This window comes from Ambystoma mexicanum, chromosome 7q, assembly GCF_040938575.1.
Source record: "Ambystoma mexicanum isolate Mex_15411 chromosome 7q, UKY_AmexF1_1, whole genome shotgun sequence".
NCBI classification, from domain to species: Eukaryota; Metazoa; Chordata; class Amphibia; order Caudata; family Ambystomatidae; genus Ambystoma; species Ambystoma mexicanum.
Genome location: NC_090941.1, coordinates 990,657,700 through 990,678,477, shown reverse-complemented (window position 1 = coordinate 990,678,477; position 20,778 = coordinate 990,657,700). Strand labels below are relative to the sequence as shown.

General features: G+C 48.2%; 1 protein-coding gene across 1 annotated transcript in view; it reads right to left on the bottom strand.

Moving 5' to 3' along the window:
• The window catches only part of PAAF1 (proteasomal ATPase associated factor 1), a 504,864-nt gene that overhangs the window by 335,134 nt on the left and 148,952 nt on the right, over positions 1-20,778 (bottom strand). Inside the window, exon 5 of the mRNA XM_069640133.1 lies at positions 6,631-6,729. Coding sequence (XP_069496234.1) covers positions 6,631-6,729 — 99 coding nt within the window. The remainder of the gene's footprint in view (positions 1-6,630; positions 6,730-20,778) is intronic.

Sequence of the window (20,778 nt, the reverse complement as noted above, 5' to 3'; positions counted from 1 at the left end):
ACAGGCATCGAACACCTACAGGTCTCTGCCATGCTGCCGTTTCTTACCATGCTACTAGCAAATCCACTACCCACAACAAAAGTCCTGTATCCGGACATCTGCCACTTTCTTGAACACCTGGACCTTGATGTTCTGGCTCTTACTGAGACATGGTTTAAGGACAGCTCTGTCACAAATTTTGACACACTTCTTCCTGAAGGCTACAAGATCCTCTCCGTTCCCAGGCCCAATAGGCTAGGAGGTGGAGTAGCCTTGATCTTTCCTGAGTGGATCCCGGTTTCCATTATCTCTCTCTCCTGTCGCCTCTCTTACTTTGGCCACCTTCAGGCCAGTCCACCCTCTTCCTTTCGGAATGGGCTGACCTGGCCTCTTCTCTCCTCTTCTCCTCTTCCCAACTCCTCCTGCTGGGGGATCTTAACATCCATCTTGACTCTCCGGACTCTTGAGGACCTTTCCTCAACGCGCATGACTCCCTTTCTCTTTCCATTCTACCCTCGGGTCCAACGCACAATGCTGGCCACATCTGTATTCCTCTCATTACCTCACTCTCGTGGACTGATCATTCTCTTCTCTCTTCTTACTTGAAGCTCTCATTTCCTTTAGCAATGGCACACCCTACACCGCCTCCTGCCTTTAAGATCATCCAACCCATGAAAAGAGTGTTGGTGGCTGCCTTTGCCTCCACCTACTCTCCTCCTTCTATTCATGCGGCTACCACCCTGATACAGCCCTAACTTTCAGCGTTCCATCTCCAACATCTTGCCCCGGTCATTAGGGTCCGACTGAAGTTTGCCAAAAGGTGCAACTCTTGGTACAACTCCGATCTGGCTACCCTTAAACGCAAGTGCAGAGCAGCGGAACAGAAATGGGGATCTTCAGGTGCACCCTCTGACAAACTGGCCTGCCAACCTCTTCAAAGGCAATACAGATTTGCCATCCGCTCCAAGAAAAGAGTCTACATTCAAGCCTGCATATCTGCGGCATCTAACAACATGGCCAAACTTTTCAAAGTCTGCAAGGAACTGGCCAACCCAATGGAAGCCGCATCCTCTACGGCACGAACGCAGGCCCTTTGCTCAGCCCTGGCTGCACATTTCACCAGCAAAACACTGGACATCCTAGCCCTCGCTCTCCTCTGCTCCCCCTCCTGCACCAATATCTCTTGGACCCCTTCGGCCGCCCCCAACCCTCACCTTTTTCTCTCCTTCCTCTCTCCCGTCACACCTGATGAGGTCTCTAGATAAGTCCGGTCTATGAAAGCCTCCTCTAAACAGGTGGACCCCTGCCCCTCCAAAACCATCAAGGACAATATTGACACTCTCACTCCAGCCCCGGATGACCTCTGCAACCTCTGTTTCGCCACTAGAGGTTTCCATTCTCCTCTCAAGCACTCTCTTGTGCACCCTCTGCTCAAAAAACCCTCCGCAGACCTGTCCATTCTGGCAAACTATCGCCTGATGTCCATCACCCCTTAAAATCCCTGGAGAAGCTGGTCATCATTCAACTTACCCTCCACACAGAATCTGTTGGTTGCCTCCATGACCATCAGTCTGGCTTTAGAGCATCCAGAGGAATGGAAACTGCTCTTCTGAACAACTGTGATGACTTGCTATCAAATCTTGACTCTAACTCTCACTCTGTCCTCATTCTTCCCGACCTCTCTTCTACTTTTGATACGCTAAACTACAAAATCCTGAACTCCCATCTCTGGGAAACCCTGGGCATCACAGATCAGGCGTTGGCGTGGCTCGCCTCCTTTCTCTTTTGGAATTTGGGTCTGTTCTCTCCTCTATCACTCTCTCTACTTGTGGTGTCCCCCAGGGATCGAACCTATCCCCTTGGTTAATTAATATATACATGGCCCCCTTGGCCCAGAGGATCTCTACTTTTACCTCTAACTTTCAGTGTTATGCAGATGACACTCGGCTCTTTTTCAGGCTACTCTCGACCTCCTCCTCCCCCTCCCCCTCCTCGCTCATCCATGACTGTCTATCCACAATTTAGTCTTGGTGTGCTGCTAACGATCTCTGCCTGAATGCCAGTAAGACAGAGATCGTCCTCATTGGGACCCCTGCTCCAGTCTTCCCACGTTCACTCTGGTCGGCCTCCCTTGGCCCTGTTCCCTCACCTACCAATGAGGCAAAAAACCTAGGGATCATGTTCGACTCCACTCTCTCCTTCTCTTCTCACATCTCAGACATCTCAAATAGGTCCCACTACCAACTGCACCTCCTCAGAGTCATTCTACCGTTTCTCGCTCCCCCCGGACCCTTGAGGCTCACCACCTCGAGAGCCTTGTTCTCTCTAGGCTGGACTATTGCAATAGCCTCTTTCTCAATCTTCCTACTTCTGCACTCGGCCCTCTACAACTCATCCATAATAGAACCGCAAGACTTATCCTTGGCCTCAGGCCCAGTGGCCGCATTTCTCTGGTGCTGAAATCCCTCCACTGGCTCCCTATGGCTGTAAGGATCAAGTTCAAGACCCTCTGCATAATCCACAAGGCTTTCTGGGGCCGGGGCCCACACTACCTACAACGTACCCTTCCTAAATACTCTCCCTTCAGAGTCCACCGCTTTTTGGCCTCCAACTCTCTGCGGGTGAGCCGTTTTCACAAACAGAGATTTGGGGGTAGATCTTTATCCTCTGCCGGTGCCTTCATCTAGAACAGCCTCCCCGCCTCGCTCTGTCTTGAGCCGGAGCACCTTAAGTTCTGGAACTCTTCAAGACCTTCCTCTTCTCCTCTCTCTCTCCCCTGCAAACCTCTGTTCTCTTTCTCTCCACCCTCCTTCTCCTCCCTAACTCTGTTCAGTTCGCTGACTGGTTGCCTGGTTCACCTCCAGAGCCTTACAGGTCACAGGTTCCCCTGCCAGTCTTTTGCACTTGCCTCCGGGCCGCTGCACTATGTTCAGCATTACTGCACTTTCAGCTCCTTGAGCGGGGCAACCTCTCTACACTTAACCCAGGGCCCTGCTGGCCTGGACGTGTTTGTTTCCCCACCCCCTTTCCTCGCACCTCCGTCTGTACGCATGCATGACCTAAATGTACTAGGACTAGTAAATTTGTCTGTCCTGTCGCCCCGACCCCTTTTTTTGTCCCCCATCCCTAGCTTGGTCGCAACTGTAACACTTCATGCACTTGCACTGGGAGAAATGCCGTCGGGACTAGTATGGTCATTTTTTCTGTTTGATCATTCAGAAATTTCAAGGCCTAAAAATGATTACTGTATTCCCTTCCCGCCTTGAGGCACTCCACCTGTGTATAAGCGCTGTATAAATAAACAATTACAATTACCAACACATACCTGAATTTCTTATGGTCCTATGCACATCCAATGAATGCCTCTGATTGCTATGTATGCTCACACACCCCTATGTACGCAAGTGGAGGGATCCCCTGTGTCCCTGTTCTGTTCAATTTTGCTGAATGGTGTTATTTCCTCAGTGTCAATGATTCCTCTTGTCCCCCTCTAGGGCATCCGTTCCCCCGCATATTCGTCTACCCCAGCTTCGCCAATACCTTAACCCCCAAGATCATGACCGCATTTGTTCCACACGCTCTCATCTCTTTCACCCATCAGGGAACCCTACAGATGGGTATTACGCCAGCCACCTACGTACTTAACCGTCGTGCAAATAGCACAGCACATCAGCACCAGGTTGTTAAACTGATAGCACACCTTCATAGTAACATCACAGCCCCTAGCCATCTCCAACCCTACAGAGGATTATATTTCCTTTGTGGTGCTACAGCCTACCAATGGCTACCAGTCAACTGGACAGGTCAATGTACCATCAGGTTCATTCGCCCAGCAATCGGCCACGTACATCTTTTTCCAGTAGCACAGCATACACCCCCCAAACCCCCCGGCATCACAAGCAGAACGCCTGGGAATGGTTCAATGAACTCCTAGCATTTCTGGTCTATAACATCGGAACTGCTATAAACGGAGCCGATCTACATTCCCCATCACTCCTCCTCGAACAAGTAGTAACAATACTGCCAAAGGCATCCAGATACTTAAAAGCAAACAAGTAGCACTCAGAACTTTGGTATTCCAGAATAGAATGGCTCTCGATTATTTACTAGGTGCCCAAAGGGGACTTGTAAAATTATTGGACAGGATTGCTGCACATGGGTGCCCGATAACTCCTCCCAGTTTGAGGATGTCATAAAGAACCTCCAAGGGGCTGGTAGCACCTTGCATGAAATTAACGAAGGCTATCCTGAGTCACTGTTAACATGGATTCAGAACACTTTCGGGACCCTTTGCTCATCTATTCTTCATGGTATTTGGATAATTATTGTTATAATTGTTGCCTTCGCAATGACTGCTGATACAAAACTGCTACCCCTTAATGTAGAAATACCACCCGATCAGGACAATCCCTCCAAAGAACAGGAAATACTTGATTTACTTGTACAGCTGTCCGACGAGAAGATGTACCAGATCTTAGAAACCCCATCACTCCAATTGCATTTGTATTTTGATAGTCCTTATGCCTATCCTCCAATTCTACGCCCTGTGATCGAAACCCTGTTTCAGGTACAACCAAACGGGGGGTTGATGTGGCAGGGCTATTAATGCACATTATTCTATAACAATCTCACTCATACATTTAGGCCTTAAATCCTTCATCTTGGCTTAGCCCAACACCTCCTCCTGCACCTAGCTCCTCGGACATGGCCAGACCCCGCCTTGGGCAGAATCGCCAAAGGCCCAGTAACAGCTAAAAGGACATGTCATATTCTTTCTTTCACTTGCTCTCTGTAAGTGCTGCATTACTACCATATATGGTATGTAACAGTTGTTTTCAGCAGTGCTGCTTATCGATATTACAACACAATGTACGCTGTTCATGTAACCGCAAGACTTCTCTGGAACCAGCTGCTTTCAGTTATTACAAAATATATGCAACGTCATGGAAAGTACCACCTACCATTATGAATTTCTAGAACATACTATAACATATTAGTGATATGCTTATGACATGCTATATAAGATCAGCTCTGGGACAACCCCTTGGAGCTCTGTTTGACAACTACTGCCACTTGTCCTTCCTTAATTATCAGCTGATAATTCAGTATATGCTGTTTATTTCCTCTCTAATACAAAGCTTGTTATATGCATCAGACTTGGTGTCCTGTCGACTTATTGCTGCGGGGTTCCACAGAACTGACCCCTATGGGCTCCACTCTTCTACATCATGGAGTAGAAGACACCAGTGTGGGTTGCAATTTGTAAAGTAATTTTTCTTTCCTTCCCTAACCTCCCCCACCCCACACAAGTGGATGTTTTCAGTGGATTGTTTCAGGATCATCAATACCAGGCTGCCTTTCTAAACAGTACTATTGCGAGTACACATTTACCTGCTGACTTCACATATTGATGCTGGGTTTAGGAAGTAAAATAGGAGGATAGTAGATCTGCAAGGATGGTATTTATGTATCCTTTAACTAATAATGGTCATTGTTAATGTTGCTGTTTATAATGCTTATGTGTACTTTTATAAGGGAATATATACATATATTCAAGTATACATAAATAACATATATGCATTGATACAGCATGTTAATATGAGTTCTAGAGACATTTTAGTGCAAGTGTAAATTCGGGTCTGTTCTAAGCCAACTCTGCATACACATGTAGCTCCTTCATGAAAAGGTAAGTTCTGCAGAGTTCTAATAGAGGGCGCACAACATTTTTGCTTGCTATACTAAAGCTGCCAGGTCCCCATCAATGAGGGGTTGCTGATAGCCGGCCCTGAATACCTGGAGCCCTGTGTCAGGTATAAGCACTATTCTCTGCCACAAAACCTACCCTATATATAGAGGGTATATTTTAAACTTCCTTTGGAGGGTCAGGGGGGGGTTACACTTGGCAAGCAAAGTACAGTTAAAAACCTTACAAACAAATTCACACTTGATACCAAAGCATACCAACTAAAGGGTACACACAGGCCAGAGTTTTCCAGACACTTGCCTCAAAGAAACACCTAGTAAATTACCCACACACAGATCCTGGCTACTTGAGATCTGCACTCATCAATATTTCGGCAATAGCCATATTTCTCTCCCGGCTCTACTCCCGACTTCCCTCCAGAAAGGGTTACCTGTTTATTATAATTTGTTTACAATTTGTGCGATCTGTGTTCCTGTTTGGATGTGTGCATGAAAGTGTGTATTGTAAGATCTTATATTTATCGTACTGTGGATGACTGTGTTTTGTGGGCATTTTCTCAAGGTGCTCATCAATAAACAAGATTGCCAGACGTTCTCATCCCCTGCCCTGTCACTTGCATTAAGCTTATAAAATACGATCATATTTAGAACAGGAAGTTACATTTCCCTAGTACACATACTGTCACACACCAGTTCCCTACTGAAATGTTTCGTAATGAGGGCAGGCAGTAATTGCACCTGCATTATCAAACATTGCTCTTGCCCTGCCCTGTGCTTACTTTTTCCCCAGTAAGTGCATGATGTCACATATCCATGACACAGTACAGTACAATACTGGCCCTCCCTCATCCACCCATCAACACACTCCTGAAGAGTTTCTGCGGGTAGAATCTGAAGAGTTAAGAGAAGGCATTATCCATTATAAAACTTTCTCCTCTGGGTTCTTACCCTAGGCTCGCCATTGTTTGTCTGCCAAATTTTCATCGTCCCATCAGTGCTAGTGGACACCCCAAGTCCTCCTCCACTTGAAATATCCAAGCATGTGATCTGTGTGTAGAAAAAGAATAAGAAGACATTTTAAAATCCACAAACCCATAATTCTTCACACACAACCCAACCCAATCCTCAATTGCACCGTTTAAAAACATGCCTACACAAAGTCAACCTGCTTGGCAATTGTATGGCAATACGGTGCCTTAGAAGGCCAGATACAACCTCCAAATGTCCAGCTACTTGCTCTTATGCCCGTGTACATACCTATATAGCCAGTTATTTAATATATTAATGGTATTACCACTACATGCCACAAAAAGCATCATATGCCAAGCTTCATCCATTATATGCCCAGCTATGCATGCATTTGCCTATTTATAACCATACAGTATTTCCATCATATGCCAGCAGACCTTGCACACTCTTGAAAATCCCACTACATCTACCAGGCGAGTTCCTTAGCGTACATACTCGACCTATAGGAAATGCACTCTCCCCTTAGTGACCCATGATAAAATATGTACCAATACATTCTCTAGAATGGTGCACACTTCATATTGGTGCAATGCCACCACCCAAAGGCCAGCCATGCACAGTGAAACTTCTATTTGCCATTTAATGAAAGCAAAGCTTGTTTGCAGTAAATGCCAAATACAAGCAAAAATAAAATGGTCAAAGAACTCCATACTCGCCAGCAAGATAGAGTATCATGCATATGGTATTCGCTGTGCATGAAATCTCCTCGCCAATACAAGTGGCCTAGGAGATTTTGCAAGCCGTGGCCAGGTATGCCAAGTATGGATTTCATGCCAACCGCGCTCTCATATACCTAGAGATTGCCATCAAATTATACATTCAGTGTCACATGACCAAATACAACAACATCATATACCCCAATTGATTGTGTTAATTTATGATAGTTTAAAGACAAACATAAACAAAACTCAATTTACGTTACAGAATGGACAGTCCTGTAACCAGATATATTCATGATATGACGAGATGCAGCCATCATAACCCAGATACAATCATCATGTATTTGCATTTATAGGTTATTTAGAATGCGCCAATAGAGCAAATGGTGTTTCAAGGTGCAACAAGGCAGAAGGGGTGGGGGGGGAACAGGGATGAAGAAGAACAAAAACGGTCCTATTAGGCCTTGTGTCATTCGTATCATGCAAGTGCATTAACACGAAGTGCAGGGAAGTGGGGAGGTGAGGGGGGAAGTGCTGGTCAGAGCGGAATGTGGCAATGCTAAGGAGGGAAAGACAGTTTAGGTCGGAGTGGAGAACGCGAAGTTCTGGGGGAAAGAGGAAGGGGGGAGAGGGCCCCTGGGCTACGCAAGTGCTAAGGGGAGGCCAGGTGGACAAGTTCCAGGGGAATTTGAGAGTGAAGGGGAATGACGGTCCACATGCTATGTGCGAGGACAGGGCTGGATAGGTTCAATAGGGATACAGGCCCAGCCAGGCTAGTGCAGGGGGAGGGAGCCCCGAAGGGCAAGTGCAGGTTAGGGGAGGGTGTGGGTGGTTCAGGGGAGCCGAGGTGCTGGGGTAGACATGGGCGGGGAGGGCCTGGTGCCCTGTATGAATCAGAAGGACCCAGGCAGCCAGTCAAATTTGGCAGAGGGGGACATTAGGTGGGGAGGGAGAGGGGGAAGGAAGAAGAGAAAAGGAGGGTCTTGAGAAGCCTCTGGAATTTAAGGAGATCCGGCTCAAGTCTGAAAGGTGCAGGGAGGCCATTCAAGAGGGAGGCTCCTGCAGAGGAGAGGATCTACCCCCCACACTCTGCTTGGAAAAGCGGCTAATCTGCAAAGAGTTGAACCTAGAAGACCTAAGGGTTCTAGCAAAAGGTATTTAGGGAGAGAGAGATGGATGTTGTGGATCACAGGCCCCAGAAAGCATTGCGAATGATGCAGAGGATCTTGAACAGTCCTACTCTGGATTAGTTGAAGGGGGCAAAGGAAGCAGATACAATCATCAGAAAGGCTATAACAGTGAGTAATGCATGTCTCCTAATGCTTGTTAATCTGCTTAGAATCACATGCTGTGCATAGACTAGCGAGCAGTACCCAGAGATGGTGGTGGGATGTGTGAAAGAACAGTAGCAAAGGGATGTCTTCGCACCGCTTGTCCCACCTGAGAATCAGACCTAGAGTGTGCATCTAAGCAATACAATAGTGTTGTGTAAAGGTGTGTACACAACTCCAGGGTGCTGCTTTGAAAATTGACTCAAGAGGAACATTTGCAATTAATGCTATGGTAGCCATGGTGCCCCGAGTAGAGTGTGCTCTAGGCGTGAAGGGCTGATCTCTCTTGGCAAGAGTTGCACAGTGTGATGCAGTTTACGATCCACTTTGAAATAGCCGATTTAGAGACAGGGTCCCCTTCTCTACCAGCTGCTACTGAAAGGAAAAACTTGTTTTTCTTAATGGTTTTGTCTTCTCCAGACAATAGATAACGCTCTCCTCATATCCAGTGTGTGGAGGCTTCTTTCTGCCACGTTAGTGGGGTTATGGAAAAAGGTGGGTAGTTCTATTGGCTGTTTACATGAAGCTTTGAAATAAATGTAGGCGCAAACCGTGGGTGAGTGCGCAAGACCACCTTATCTTTGTGAATCGTGCCAAAGGGGTCCTGAACTGAAAGGGCATGTAGTTCACCAACTCTCCCTATCGATGTGATCGCCACCAAGAAGGCGGTCTTGTAGTTGAGAGCTTTAAGGCTAGCCTTGTGCATTGGTTCAAAGGGAGGCCCCATTAGTCTAGTTAATACAACATTCATGTCCCAACCGGGAGCTGGGTCGGAAATGGGGGATGAAGTATTTTTACCGCTTGCATATATGCCTTAGTTATTCGAATTTGCCACCACAAAACTCTTTTCTGGGACGTGGTGTATGCTGAAAACACGACTAAGTGGACCTTTAGGGATTTTGAAAAACCAGACCTGAATCTAACAGGTGGGTTAGGTACAGTAATATATGTGTTGGTGTGCATTCAATAGGATTGATGCTTTTGCCATTACAACAGATGACAACTCTTTTCCATTTACTGGAGTAGCAATACCTGGTGTTAGGTTTCCGTGCTCCCCAGAGTATGTCCATAAAACTCTGAGGGTGTTGGAGGTGCCCGAACTCTATGACCTCAGGAGCCAGGCTGCTAAATTGAGAGTTTGAGGGTATGGATGTAGTGTCTCCCCCTGGTCTTGTGACAGCATGTTGTACAGGCATGGCAGCTTCCTGGGAGGGGAGACTGACATTGCCATGAGATGGGAGAACCAAAGTTGACGGACCCACATCGGGGCCACCAGAATCATCCTGACTGGTTCTTGGTGTATCATGTGCACTATCCTGTTGAGCAGGGGAATCGGGGTAAATGCGTAGACAAATTTCACTAACCATGTTATCCAGAGACTGTTACCCTTGGCGCGGTTCTGAGGTTACCTGGAGGCGTAATCTGGTCATTGTGCATTCTCCAGAGTTGCAAACAAGCCGATCTCTGGGAAACCCCAGTCTGCGAAGACGTTGAGTACAAAAACGTATGCACTGCAGGTAAGGGGAAGTCGCTGCCGAGTACGTCCGCCAGAAGACTGAGTTCCCCTGGAACGTGTTGCAACAGGAGGAACCTCTTGTGTTTGAGAGCCCATTTCCATATGTTTTGGGACAGTTTGGACAGCCCTGGAGAGTGAGTACCCCCTTGTTTGTTCAAGTAATACAATGGCTGTAGTACTGTCTATGAGGACTAGAATTGTCTTCCCCTGGAAGTGAATTTTGGAAAGCCTTCAGGGCCTTGAACACTGCCAGCAGCTCCAACAAGTTTATGTGGTTGGATGCTACTGCTGGAGACCACACGCTGTGCGCCGTCTGATGAAGGTGAGCCCCCCCACCCACCTTGGCAGAGATGCGTCTCTGGTGAGAGTGGCTTCTACTGCGGGGGTGGTGAAGGTTTTCCCTTGCAGGAGGTTTTCCCTAGACCACCACTGCAGAGATTGAACGAGGGCTGCCGAGACAACCAGTAGATTGTCCCATTGTCTGCTAGCCTGACACCACTGGCTTGAGAGCCACTCTTGCATAGGGCGCATGCGCAGACACGCGTGTGGTACAAGGGAGATGCAGGAGGCCATCATCCCTAAAGCCGCATGGATTTGCGTACAGTCACCTCGTGACCGGCTACATAGTGAGAGATCTGGAACAGCATATTTTGAACCCTCTCATTGGAGAGAAAGACAAGGCAGTCTTTGGTCCGAATTAAAGCCCCCAGAAATTGTTTTACTTGGCTGAGGTCCAGGCTGGACTTTTTCTCGTTGATCGAGAACCCTAGGCTGAAAAGGAGATCTACCGTCTTTTAGGTATTTGATAGGCATGTTCCGTACGAATGCCCTGTTATTAGCCAGTCGTCGAGGTAAGGATGAACTGGGATGGACTGCCTGCACAAGTGAGCAGCTACTACCGCCAGTACCTTTGTGAACACCCTTGGGGCTGAGGCAATGCCGAAGGGAAGAACCTTGAACTGATAGTGGGTGTTCTCGATCATGAACCTTAAGTTGGCAAAATTGAAATATGAAAGTATGCATCTTTCATATCCAGTGTGGCCATCTAATCACCCTGCCGCAACAGCGGGATTACCTCCTGCAATGTTGTCATTCTGAATTTTTGCGGTTTGACATCCTTTTTGGGTACAAGGAAGTACACTGAATAAATACCCTCATTTACCTGGTGAATGGGGACGACTTCTACGGCGCCCTTTTCCAGAAGGATCTGCACCTCTTCCAGCAGGATTTGCAGGTGTGCTGGTGATTGGCGTCTGCACGTCGGTGGGTGGTATCGAGGTGGCCAGTGGAACTCGATACAGTAACCATTATGAATGTCTTTAACATCCACTGGTCTGATGTGATCCTCTCCCATGCGTGGATCAATGATGACAGACATCCCCGACCAGGAAGACCAGAGTTTTTAAGCCAGGCGTGTCTCTTAAGAAGAGTCCCCTGGCCTAGAGTACGTCCCCCAGTCTCAGCAGCATCTAAAGTGTTCCTGAAAATGTTATGGGTCACATGTCTGCCCTCAGTGATGACCGCCAGCAGGCGTGATCGTGTGGGCTCTGGGACTGCTTGAAGACCTTCTGGAGCAGGCCCCATTGGACATCGCTGTAACAAGCGAGGAGAGTTGTATTATTAGATATTCTAGTAGAATAGGCCTCAGACGTGGTAATACACTTCCCTAGAGCATAACATTTTTTGCAATCTTTATCGGGGGGAGCTTCCGCTGTGGATAGTGGAACCCCTGTCCGCTTTCTAGTGGTCATAACAACTAGGGAGTTTGGAGTGGCGTGACCTCATATATACGTAGGGTCAGAGGGAGCGTGGCAAAACTATTTCTCAACCCAAGAGTTGACTGACCTTGTGAGGGAGGAAGACCATAAAGAAGGAGCAAGACATTTCTTTATTGAATTAATTAGCGGAATAGCCCAACTAGTGAGAGGCTTCTCTTTAAGAATATTTTCTACAAAGTCGTCCATCAGGAGCTTTCTCCTTTGTAGCGATCTCAAAATGATCTGCAGCCTTTTTTAGGATGGCATTAAAGAGCATTTATCATCCACAGGCGATGATTGTCTTTGTTGAGGTGAAGATGGTCGGCCGAGACAAATAATGTCAGGTTCAGGGCTATGTGTGGGTGAAAGCCAAGGCCCCTGATCTGATGGCTGATCCTGCTCCCAGTCCTGGTCAGCTGTGTGCTGATCAAAAGGATTGTCCTCATATGTATCCTCCTGTTCAGAATAATCAAAGGCCTCCTCTTGGTGGACTTGTGTATGAACGGGAAGCTTTTGCAGCTTTTGTAGGATAGGGCAGGAGTCTTTCTCCCCATGTCTCTTGGGAGTAGTGTATTTATCCGAGAAATCTATAAATTGGGCCATCTTGTCCATGTAATTCTCAAATCTTTGCCTGGTCCACAGGGAAGATGCAGAGGGGTCTGCAGATGGAAAGAGCTATTCAGAAGGGGGAGATTTCCCTGACAAAGCCTTTGAGAGAGTCTGGGGGGGCCCCTGAATACTCCTACTGCCGAAACAACAGCCGTGAGACTCTCGTGTATTTTCGGGGGTTGAATACTAGGTTTCGACCTGCCTTATGACACTGTCGTCGTTGTCGACTCTACCGAAGCCTTAGGTGCTAGCGCGCCCTTCAACGGCGTGACGGTGACTGTGTGTTTTCTGAGGGGTAACGCCCTTGTGAGAAGAGAGCCAAGTCGCATGGCGAGAAGACTGATGCGCGGGGGGCACTGAAACGCGAGGTTTGGAAGACACTGAAGATTCCGATGAGCCTGTTGGCGTTCTTCGACATGTCCGTCGAAGAGGCCTTAGGGGTTGTGTATTTGGGTTTAGGTGGTGCGTGTGTGCCTCTGTCGCCGGGGTGTGAACTCCCCATAACAGCGCCGGTGGCCTGTTTGTTGGGGCGGGTGCCGGGCCTCTGGGAACCAGAAGATTCTGCCAAAAGGTCTATGGCTTCCAGGTCGGAGCCATGGCTGCCGATGGAGTCCTCGTCATCCGAAACGCTGGCGCCAACGGGGGGGGGGGGAACAACTTTCATGCCTGCATTACATAGGCCACCCACTGTTTTGTCTGCCTGTCCTTTAACGTCTTGGGACGGAAAAGCTTGCAGGACTTACAAGAACGCTCGTCGATTTCACGTGGTAGACACCTATTGCAACAGCAATGGGTGTCCTTCCACAGGAATTTGCTGTTACACGAGGGACAACATTTAAAGGGTGTCCTCTCCATAGCAGAGGTAGATAGCAGCCAGACAGAAAAGGGAAAGAGAAGGGCAAAGGAAATGCATTCTCGGAAAAACAATAACTCCTGGGCCTCACTGTCCTTACTGTAAGGGTCTGGCCAGAAGGCCAGGGCCACGCGGTCGACAGACGTTGATCAGTACACCAGTCGCTGAGCAGTGGTGGATGTCTTCGGTGGCAGGAAGTCCACAAAGCAGTCGTCGAAAAGAAGAAGTCCGAAGACTAGACGACCGTAGCTTGTGGGTCAAAGTAACAATATTGAGTAATATAAACTCTTGCAAGCTCGGCATAAGGCGACCAACTAGTTGTCACTAAGTGAAAGTCACGGCCTCCAGGTTTCAATAATAGAAAAGGGTTACTTTTCTCTGAATATAAAGGTGATTAACTTTTACCCAGAGAGATTTTGGGAGTGCGTTCCAATTCTTTGCTATGTATATATAGAAGCTGGAAACTGTCCCCGACACAGTGGAACTGGAGGCTCTGGCTATCAAGTGGACCATTACCATTCTACAGTATTATTTAAACTGATGTCAATTCTGACTGGTCATTCTCCCTTAACCTGGATGAGGCTCAGGAAGGATTCAAATGCATGAGTTATGAGGTGGTTTTTAGATTTATACCCCTTTTGTTTTTCGGTAGAACACCAAAAAGGAAAATAACATGAACCCATAGACTTCCGTTTTACATTGGGGAAGGTAGAGTGGAGCTCCCATTTAACAGAGGGTGTGTGTGAGGAATCCAGGGAATTCGTCCCTTTTACCCAAGAGGCAGTCACGCGCTGTGAGGCTAGCTAGGTAAACCCATTACGCAAAACCCTCAGTGGGAGTGGCTCCCGCATAGAGGACAAGGACTCAATCTCTTAAGATTGTAAGATCTCCCTTAAACCTGATGACTCCAGTGTTCTCAGCATATATGGGAATAGAGGAAAATGTTAACTTAGTAGGCCAATGGTTGGTGTGGATGCAGACTCCTCCTGGAAGCTGAAATTCATGGACCAATGGGACTATGGCTCTCACCTCAAAGCATCATATATAAGGAATCATACCCTTACCTGGAGAGAGAGAGAGAGAGAGAGAGAGAGAGAGAGAGAGAGAGAGAAAGAGAGAGAGAGAGAAAGAGAGAGAGAGAGAAAGAGAGAGAGAGAAGAGCTGGTGTGACTTCAATCAGCTGTAGGAAAGATGTGCAGGGCAGACGCTGACGCTGCCTGGAGGCACGACCATAGCCCATAACTGTTGGGCGGAAAGCCAGTGGACGCTGCACACCCACGGAGCACCGGAGAGCTACCCTGGCCGGAGGTGACAATCGTGACGGACGCATCCCTCACGGGATGGGGAGCTCATGCCAACGAGTTGACAGTTAGCGGTAGTTGGTCTCCGTCGGAGTCCAGACTCCGTATCAATCTGTTGGAGCTGAGGGCCGTCAGGCTACCCCTGAAGGCTTTTCTGCCGATTGTTCGAGGGAAGAATGTCCTGATCCTGACGGACAACACGGTGGCCATGCACTACCTCAAAAAAAAGGGGGGAAGGGCAGGGTCACTTCCTCTGTGCAGGGAGGCGATGCAGCTCTGGTTCTGGGCAATCCAGCAGGAAATTTCGATCAACTCTTCATTGGTTACGCTGGAAAGCGTTTGGGACAAGCTGTGACGAAACAGACTGTCTCGCTGGATTATTTTGGCTATCTCTGAGTGTTACCGCTTGGCGGGTAAGGTCCCACCGGTCGGCTTACGGACCCATTCTACCAGGGGTCTGGCTGCCTCGACTGCCCTACAGAGGGGTGTTCCTATTCCTAACATCTGTGATGCAGCCACCTGGGCTTCGGTACATACTTTTGCACGTCACTATCCGGGGGAAAGATCTGGCCTTTGGCAAGGCGGTCCTTTACTCTGCAATTTATTCGGGCATTCTAAATTTCTGTTTTCTCAATTCTTTTCCCACCTCCTTGCATTGGTACTGCTTTGGGAGTCTGTCATAGATATGGAATACGTCGGAGGACCCAATCCCCTCGAAGAACAAGTTACTCTCTTACCTGGTAACGTTCTTTCGATGGGATGGTCCGACGACGTATTCCATATCGCTCCCTCCCTGCCTTCCCCGCTACAGAATTTCTTATTCGATTGCAACTTACGTTTCCGCAAGGCTTTGTGTGTCAAACTGGCAGAAGACTGGTGCCACACGTTCTGGGAAAAAACTACAACTGAGGCTACGGGCGTCGTGCGTCCTACTTATAACATCCAGTGACGTCGGCTGTCGGAGGAGGTCCTCGAGGGCGGCGTATCAACGTCATCGATGCAGGACGCAGACGCCGAAGATTTTCCGAAGCAGCACAGCTGTGGTGATTACTGTCATAGATATGGAATACGTCAGAGGACCCAATCCCCTCGAATGGTGTTTTTGCAGCTTCTTTGAAGGTTTGGTGGATGCTATTCTTTGAGCATTAAGAGATCAGCATGAGATGTGTAATTGTGTGAGTTTTTCTGCTCGACAGTCCTCCTACTAGGGGTGAAGGTTTATTTCTGATCAACTACTGTTTTAGCGGCACATGGAGATCGGTGAAGGCTTTGCAAACATCAAAAGAGTGCATTGGCTGCATGATTATCTTATAGTGGACATGCATGATACTTGCTCTTCTCCAGCCCTTGCACCCTTTAAGAAGCACATTCTAACAGTGCCACAACCTGACTTCATCGGCCAGTGCCATCTGCCCTATAGGATATAATCTAGGGAATTGGTCCCTTCTCCAAACGGGGGAGCCACCGCCACTGGGACTAAGGAGGTGAGCCTAATATGCTCAATTATTATTATTATTTTTTTTAATTGTAACATTTACTTTTATTACAAAACTTGAATTACATGTAAATTGCAACCAACACATAAATTCCTTCCAGGCAACAAACAAGTAAATTCTTGTGACTATATATGGGATACATTACTCACCGTAATCGTATTTCTGATGCTTGTATCTGCTTAGATTCACATGCTGTGCATAAGCCGACATCTAGTGGAAGCTGCGGAGTATTACAGTTTGTTTTTCGAAACTCGAAAATGGGCGTCGACACATGGCGTGCCAGTAATACTATCCCTAGTGTGACGTCCCCTGTACCCATGATCCTTCACGCATCTAGGACCCTCAGATTGTATTTTTTCTGACATGAGGTAGCATGAGGAGTAGCGTGAGTACAGATGATCCAAGCAGATAGAAGATAGATAAGACTACAAGCATCCATGCACCTTCTCTCAGAGGGGATGAAGGGTGGGTCGCATGTGAATCTAAGCAGATACAAGCATCAGAAATACGATTACGGTGAGTAATGTATCCCTTCTGAGGCTTGTGGAATCTGCTTAGACCACATGCTGTGCATAGATTAGCGAGCAGTGCTAGAAGGAGGTGGGATTTGAGAAGGGTCATGAGCAAATAAATGTCTTAGAACCGCTTGTCCCACTTGAGTATCTGTCTTGGAATGGGTGTCAATGCAGTAGTGCTGAGTAAAAGTGTCAATAGAGCTCCAAGTAGCTGCTTTGCAAATGGTGTCAAGGGGAACATTTGCAATGAAAGCCAGAGTGGCCCCAATGCCTCTTGTCGAGTGGGCTCTGGGTGTAAAAGGCAAAGTTTTGTCATAAAGAGAGTAACACAACTGGATACAGTTGACAATCCACCTGGAGATGGCACCCTTAGAGACGCAATCTCCCTCTTTGCCTGTGGCTACGGAGACAAACAGTTGATATGTTTTCCTAAGCGGTCTGGTCTTGTTTACGTAGTAAAGGACCGCCCTACGCACATCTAGGGTGTGTAGTTTAACCTCAGGCGAGCTTTGTGGGTTTTGGAAGAAAGCTGGAAGCTCGATGGACTGGTTTACATGGAATTTGGAAATAAACTTAGGTGAGAACCTAGGGTGTGTCCATAAAACCAGCTTATCCTTATGAATAGTAAAGAAAGGATCCTGCACTGACAGAGCCTGAATTTCACTGACCCTTCTTATGGATGTAATGGCTACTAAGAAGGCAGTCTTATAGGTCAGGTGTTTGAGACTCGTCTTATGCATGGGCTCGAATGGGGGGCCCATGAGTTTAGATAGCACCACGTTCAAGTCCCATCCTGGTGGTGGGTTAGAAATAGGAGGGTGAAGTCTCTTTACTCCTTCCATGAAGGCCTTAACTACTGGTACTTTCCACCACGACACCTTGTTATGGGAAGTGGTGTATGCTGACAGGGCTGCCAGGTGTACCTTCAGTGAGTTAAAAACCAGCCCTGCATCCAGCAGGTGGAGCATGTAAGTAACAATAGTGGAAGGAGTGCAATCAACTGGGTTGATTTGCTTACTCTGGCACCAGATTATGAATCTTCCATTTGTCAAAGTAGCAGTGCCACGTGTTGGGCTGCCTAGCCTCTTTTAGGATGTCCATACACCTCTGTGGTAATTTGAGATGTCCAAACTCTATGACCTCAGGAGCCATGCTGCCAGGTTCATTGAGTTGGGTTGAGGGTGCACTGTTTGACCTTGGTGCTGGGACAATAGGTTGTACCAGCTCGGAAGTCTGATGGGTTCGCACACCGCCAGTCTGCGTAGGTGTGGGAACCATGGTTGTCTCGCCCACATGGGAGCAACCAGGACGAGCGTCATCGATTCTCTGTTCATCTTGTTGACCACCTTCCTGATTAGAGGAGTTGGTGGAAAAGCGTACGCAAACATCCCTGACCAGTTCATCCACAGGGCGAGTCCCTCCTTGTTTGTTCAGGTAGAACATGGCTGTAGTGCTGTCCGTCCGGATTTGCACTGACAGGTTTAAAAAGGTAGGGTTCGAAAGCTTGAAGCGCTCTAAATACTGCCAGAAGCTCTAGAAGGTTGATGTGATTCTTGGCCACTGCGTGAGACCAGAGACCCTGAGCTGTGTGGTGGGGATGGTGAGCTCCCCACCCCGTCAGGCATGCATCAGTTGTGACTACCGCCTGTATCTCGGGATCGTAAAAGGGTTCCCCCTTGGACAGATTCTCTCTTGTCCACCAGTGAAGGCTTTGTACCAGTGTTGGCGAAACGACCACTAGATCGTCCCACTGACCGCTTGCCTGAGACCACTGTTTCGCCAACCATTCCTGCATGGGACGCATGCGCGCGTGGGGGACCAGGTAAATACATGACGCCATCATGCCCAGCAAACGCATTGCTTTGCGTACCGTTATCTGGCGACCGGACTGGTATTGCGGGATTTGCAGCAGTATATTCCGAATTCTTTCCTCTGAAGGAAAGGTCAACCCCTCTTGAGTGTCTAGGATAGCTCCTAAGAATTGTTTGGATGTGCTTGGCACTAGACTTGACTTTTTCTCGTTTATTGAGAAGCCCAATTCGAAGAGGAGGTCGATAGTCCTTTGAATGTTTGTTCTGCAAATTACTGGGGTTTCCCCCGTGATGAGCCAGTCGTCCAGGTAAGGGTACACCGGGATTGCCTCCCTGCATAGGTGTGCTGACGCCACTGCCAGTACCTTGGTGAATACCCTTGGGGCCGAAGCTATCCCGAAGGGCAGTACCTTGAACTGGTAGTGCCGACTGTCCACCTTGAAGCGCAAGTATTTTCTGTGCGCTGGGAACATGGAAATATGAAAATAGGCATCTTTCATGTCCAATGTTGCCATGTAATCCCCCTTTTTTAGGAGGGGGATTACCTCTTGGAGAGTTGTCATGCGAAACTTTTGGTGCTTGACATACTTGTTGGCAGGCCGTAAGTCCAATACTGGGCGCATTGTCAAATCTTTTTTTGGCACAAGGAAGTAAGTTGAATAAATACCCTTGTTTACCTGGTGTCCCGGGACGAGTTCTATCACGTCCTTTGCTAGCAGATTGACGATCTCTTCTAGGAGGATCTTCTGGTGTTCCAAAGAATGTATTTTTTGTCGTGGAGGATGGTCTCGGGGACGCTCTAGTAGTTCTATACAGTACCCCTCGGATACTGTTGACAGCACCCATCTGTCTTATGTGATCCCTTCCCAAGCTTGGGTGAAGTTGGAAATGCGTCCCCCTACTGGGGTTGCGTGAGAAGGGACCCTGAACGGAGCGTCACTGTTTCGGTGGAGGCGTGCCGCCTCCTTTATTGGGGCTGCCTCTACCTCTACCACGTCCTCTCTTATTCCCCCTGCCGTAACCCTGGGTAGACTGCTGGTTATTATTGTTTCACTGTGTACCCTGCCCCTGGGAATAGTTAGAACCTCTTTGGGAATTTTGGCCGCGTGAGCGACGAAAATTGCCATTCCCTCTCTGATTAGGGGGTTTAGTGGTTAGCTGGCCTAGGGATTTGAGTGTTTCATACTCGTCTTTGGCATTCTTTAGTGCATCCTCGACCGCCTTACCAAACAACAGATCCGGCTCCACCGGTTTGTCCAATAGTGACGCTTGTGTTTCAGCCTTGAAACCAGACTGGCGTAGCCAAGCGTGTCTCTTAATAACAGTTCCTTCTGCTATTAATCTGCCTGCGTTATCCGCGGCATCAAAGGTTGCCTTTAAAATGCAACCGGACACGGCTCTTCCCTCCGCTGAAACTCGTACCAATTGGCTCTTTAAGGGTTCTGATGCAGAGTCTATGAGTGCCGCGACCTCTTCCCACTGATGGCAGTTGTAGCTGGCCAACAGGGTGGTGGAGTTGGCAATCCTTGCCTGGTAGGCGGAAGTGGAGGCCACTTTCCTGCCTAACCCGTACAGTCTTTTGCTCTCCTTGTCGGAGGAGCCTCGGTTGATGACAAGGGTGTTCCAGCCCTCTTACGGGTGTCAGTAACAACCAGAGAGTCCGGCTTCAGATGCCCTCTTATATATAGTGGGTCTGATTGGGCCGCCTTGAAAAGTTTTTCAATCCTAGGGTTCACTGCTCTGGTGAGGTTAGGATTGAGGAGTGACGGGTCTATTCTTCTTTGAATAGATTTTAGGATAGGGATGGCCTGAGCAACAGGCCTCCTCTCCCCCACTAACTCTTCTGCGAAGTCTCTTTCCTCCTGGGCACCCTGGGTGTCGATGTGGAAATGTTCGGTTGCTCGAGACAGCACTTCATTCAGGAGTGGCTGGTTGTCGACAGGGGAGTCGGTAATGGGGGCCTCTCTTTCTACTGGGGAGTCTACCCTGTAGGGGTCTTCCTCCTCCTCATCTTGATCCTCATCATCCCCATAGTAGCCTGTCCCAGTTTGTTCCTCCACCATGCCCAAACCTGGATCCTCAACAAAGGATGTCTCTCCCTGGTAATGAGAGTAGGGCTGGACGTAGAAGGGGTCTGAAGACCCTGTTGGTGTCTCAAAGTGGGACCTTGCACTTGGAGGTATAGGATCCTTAGAGCCAGAGGGTGCTGACCCGTCGGG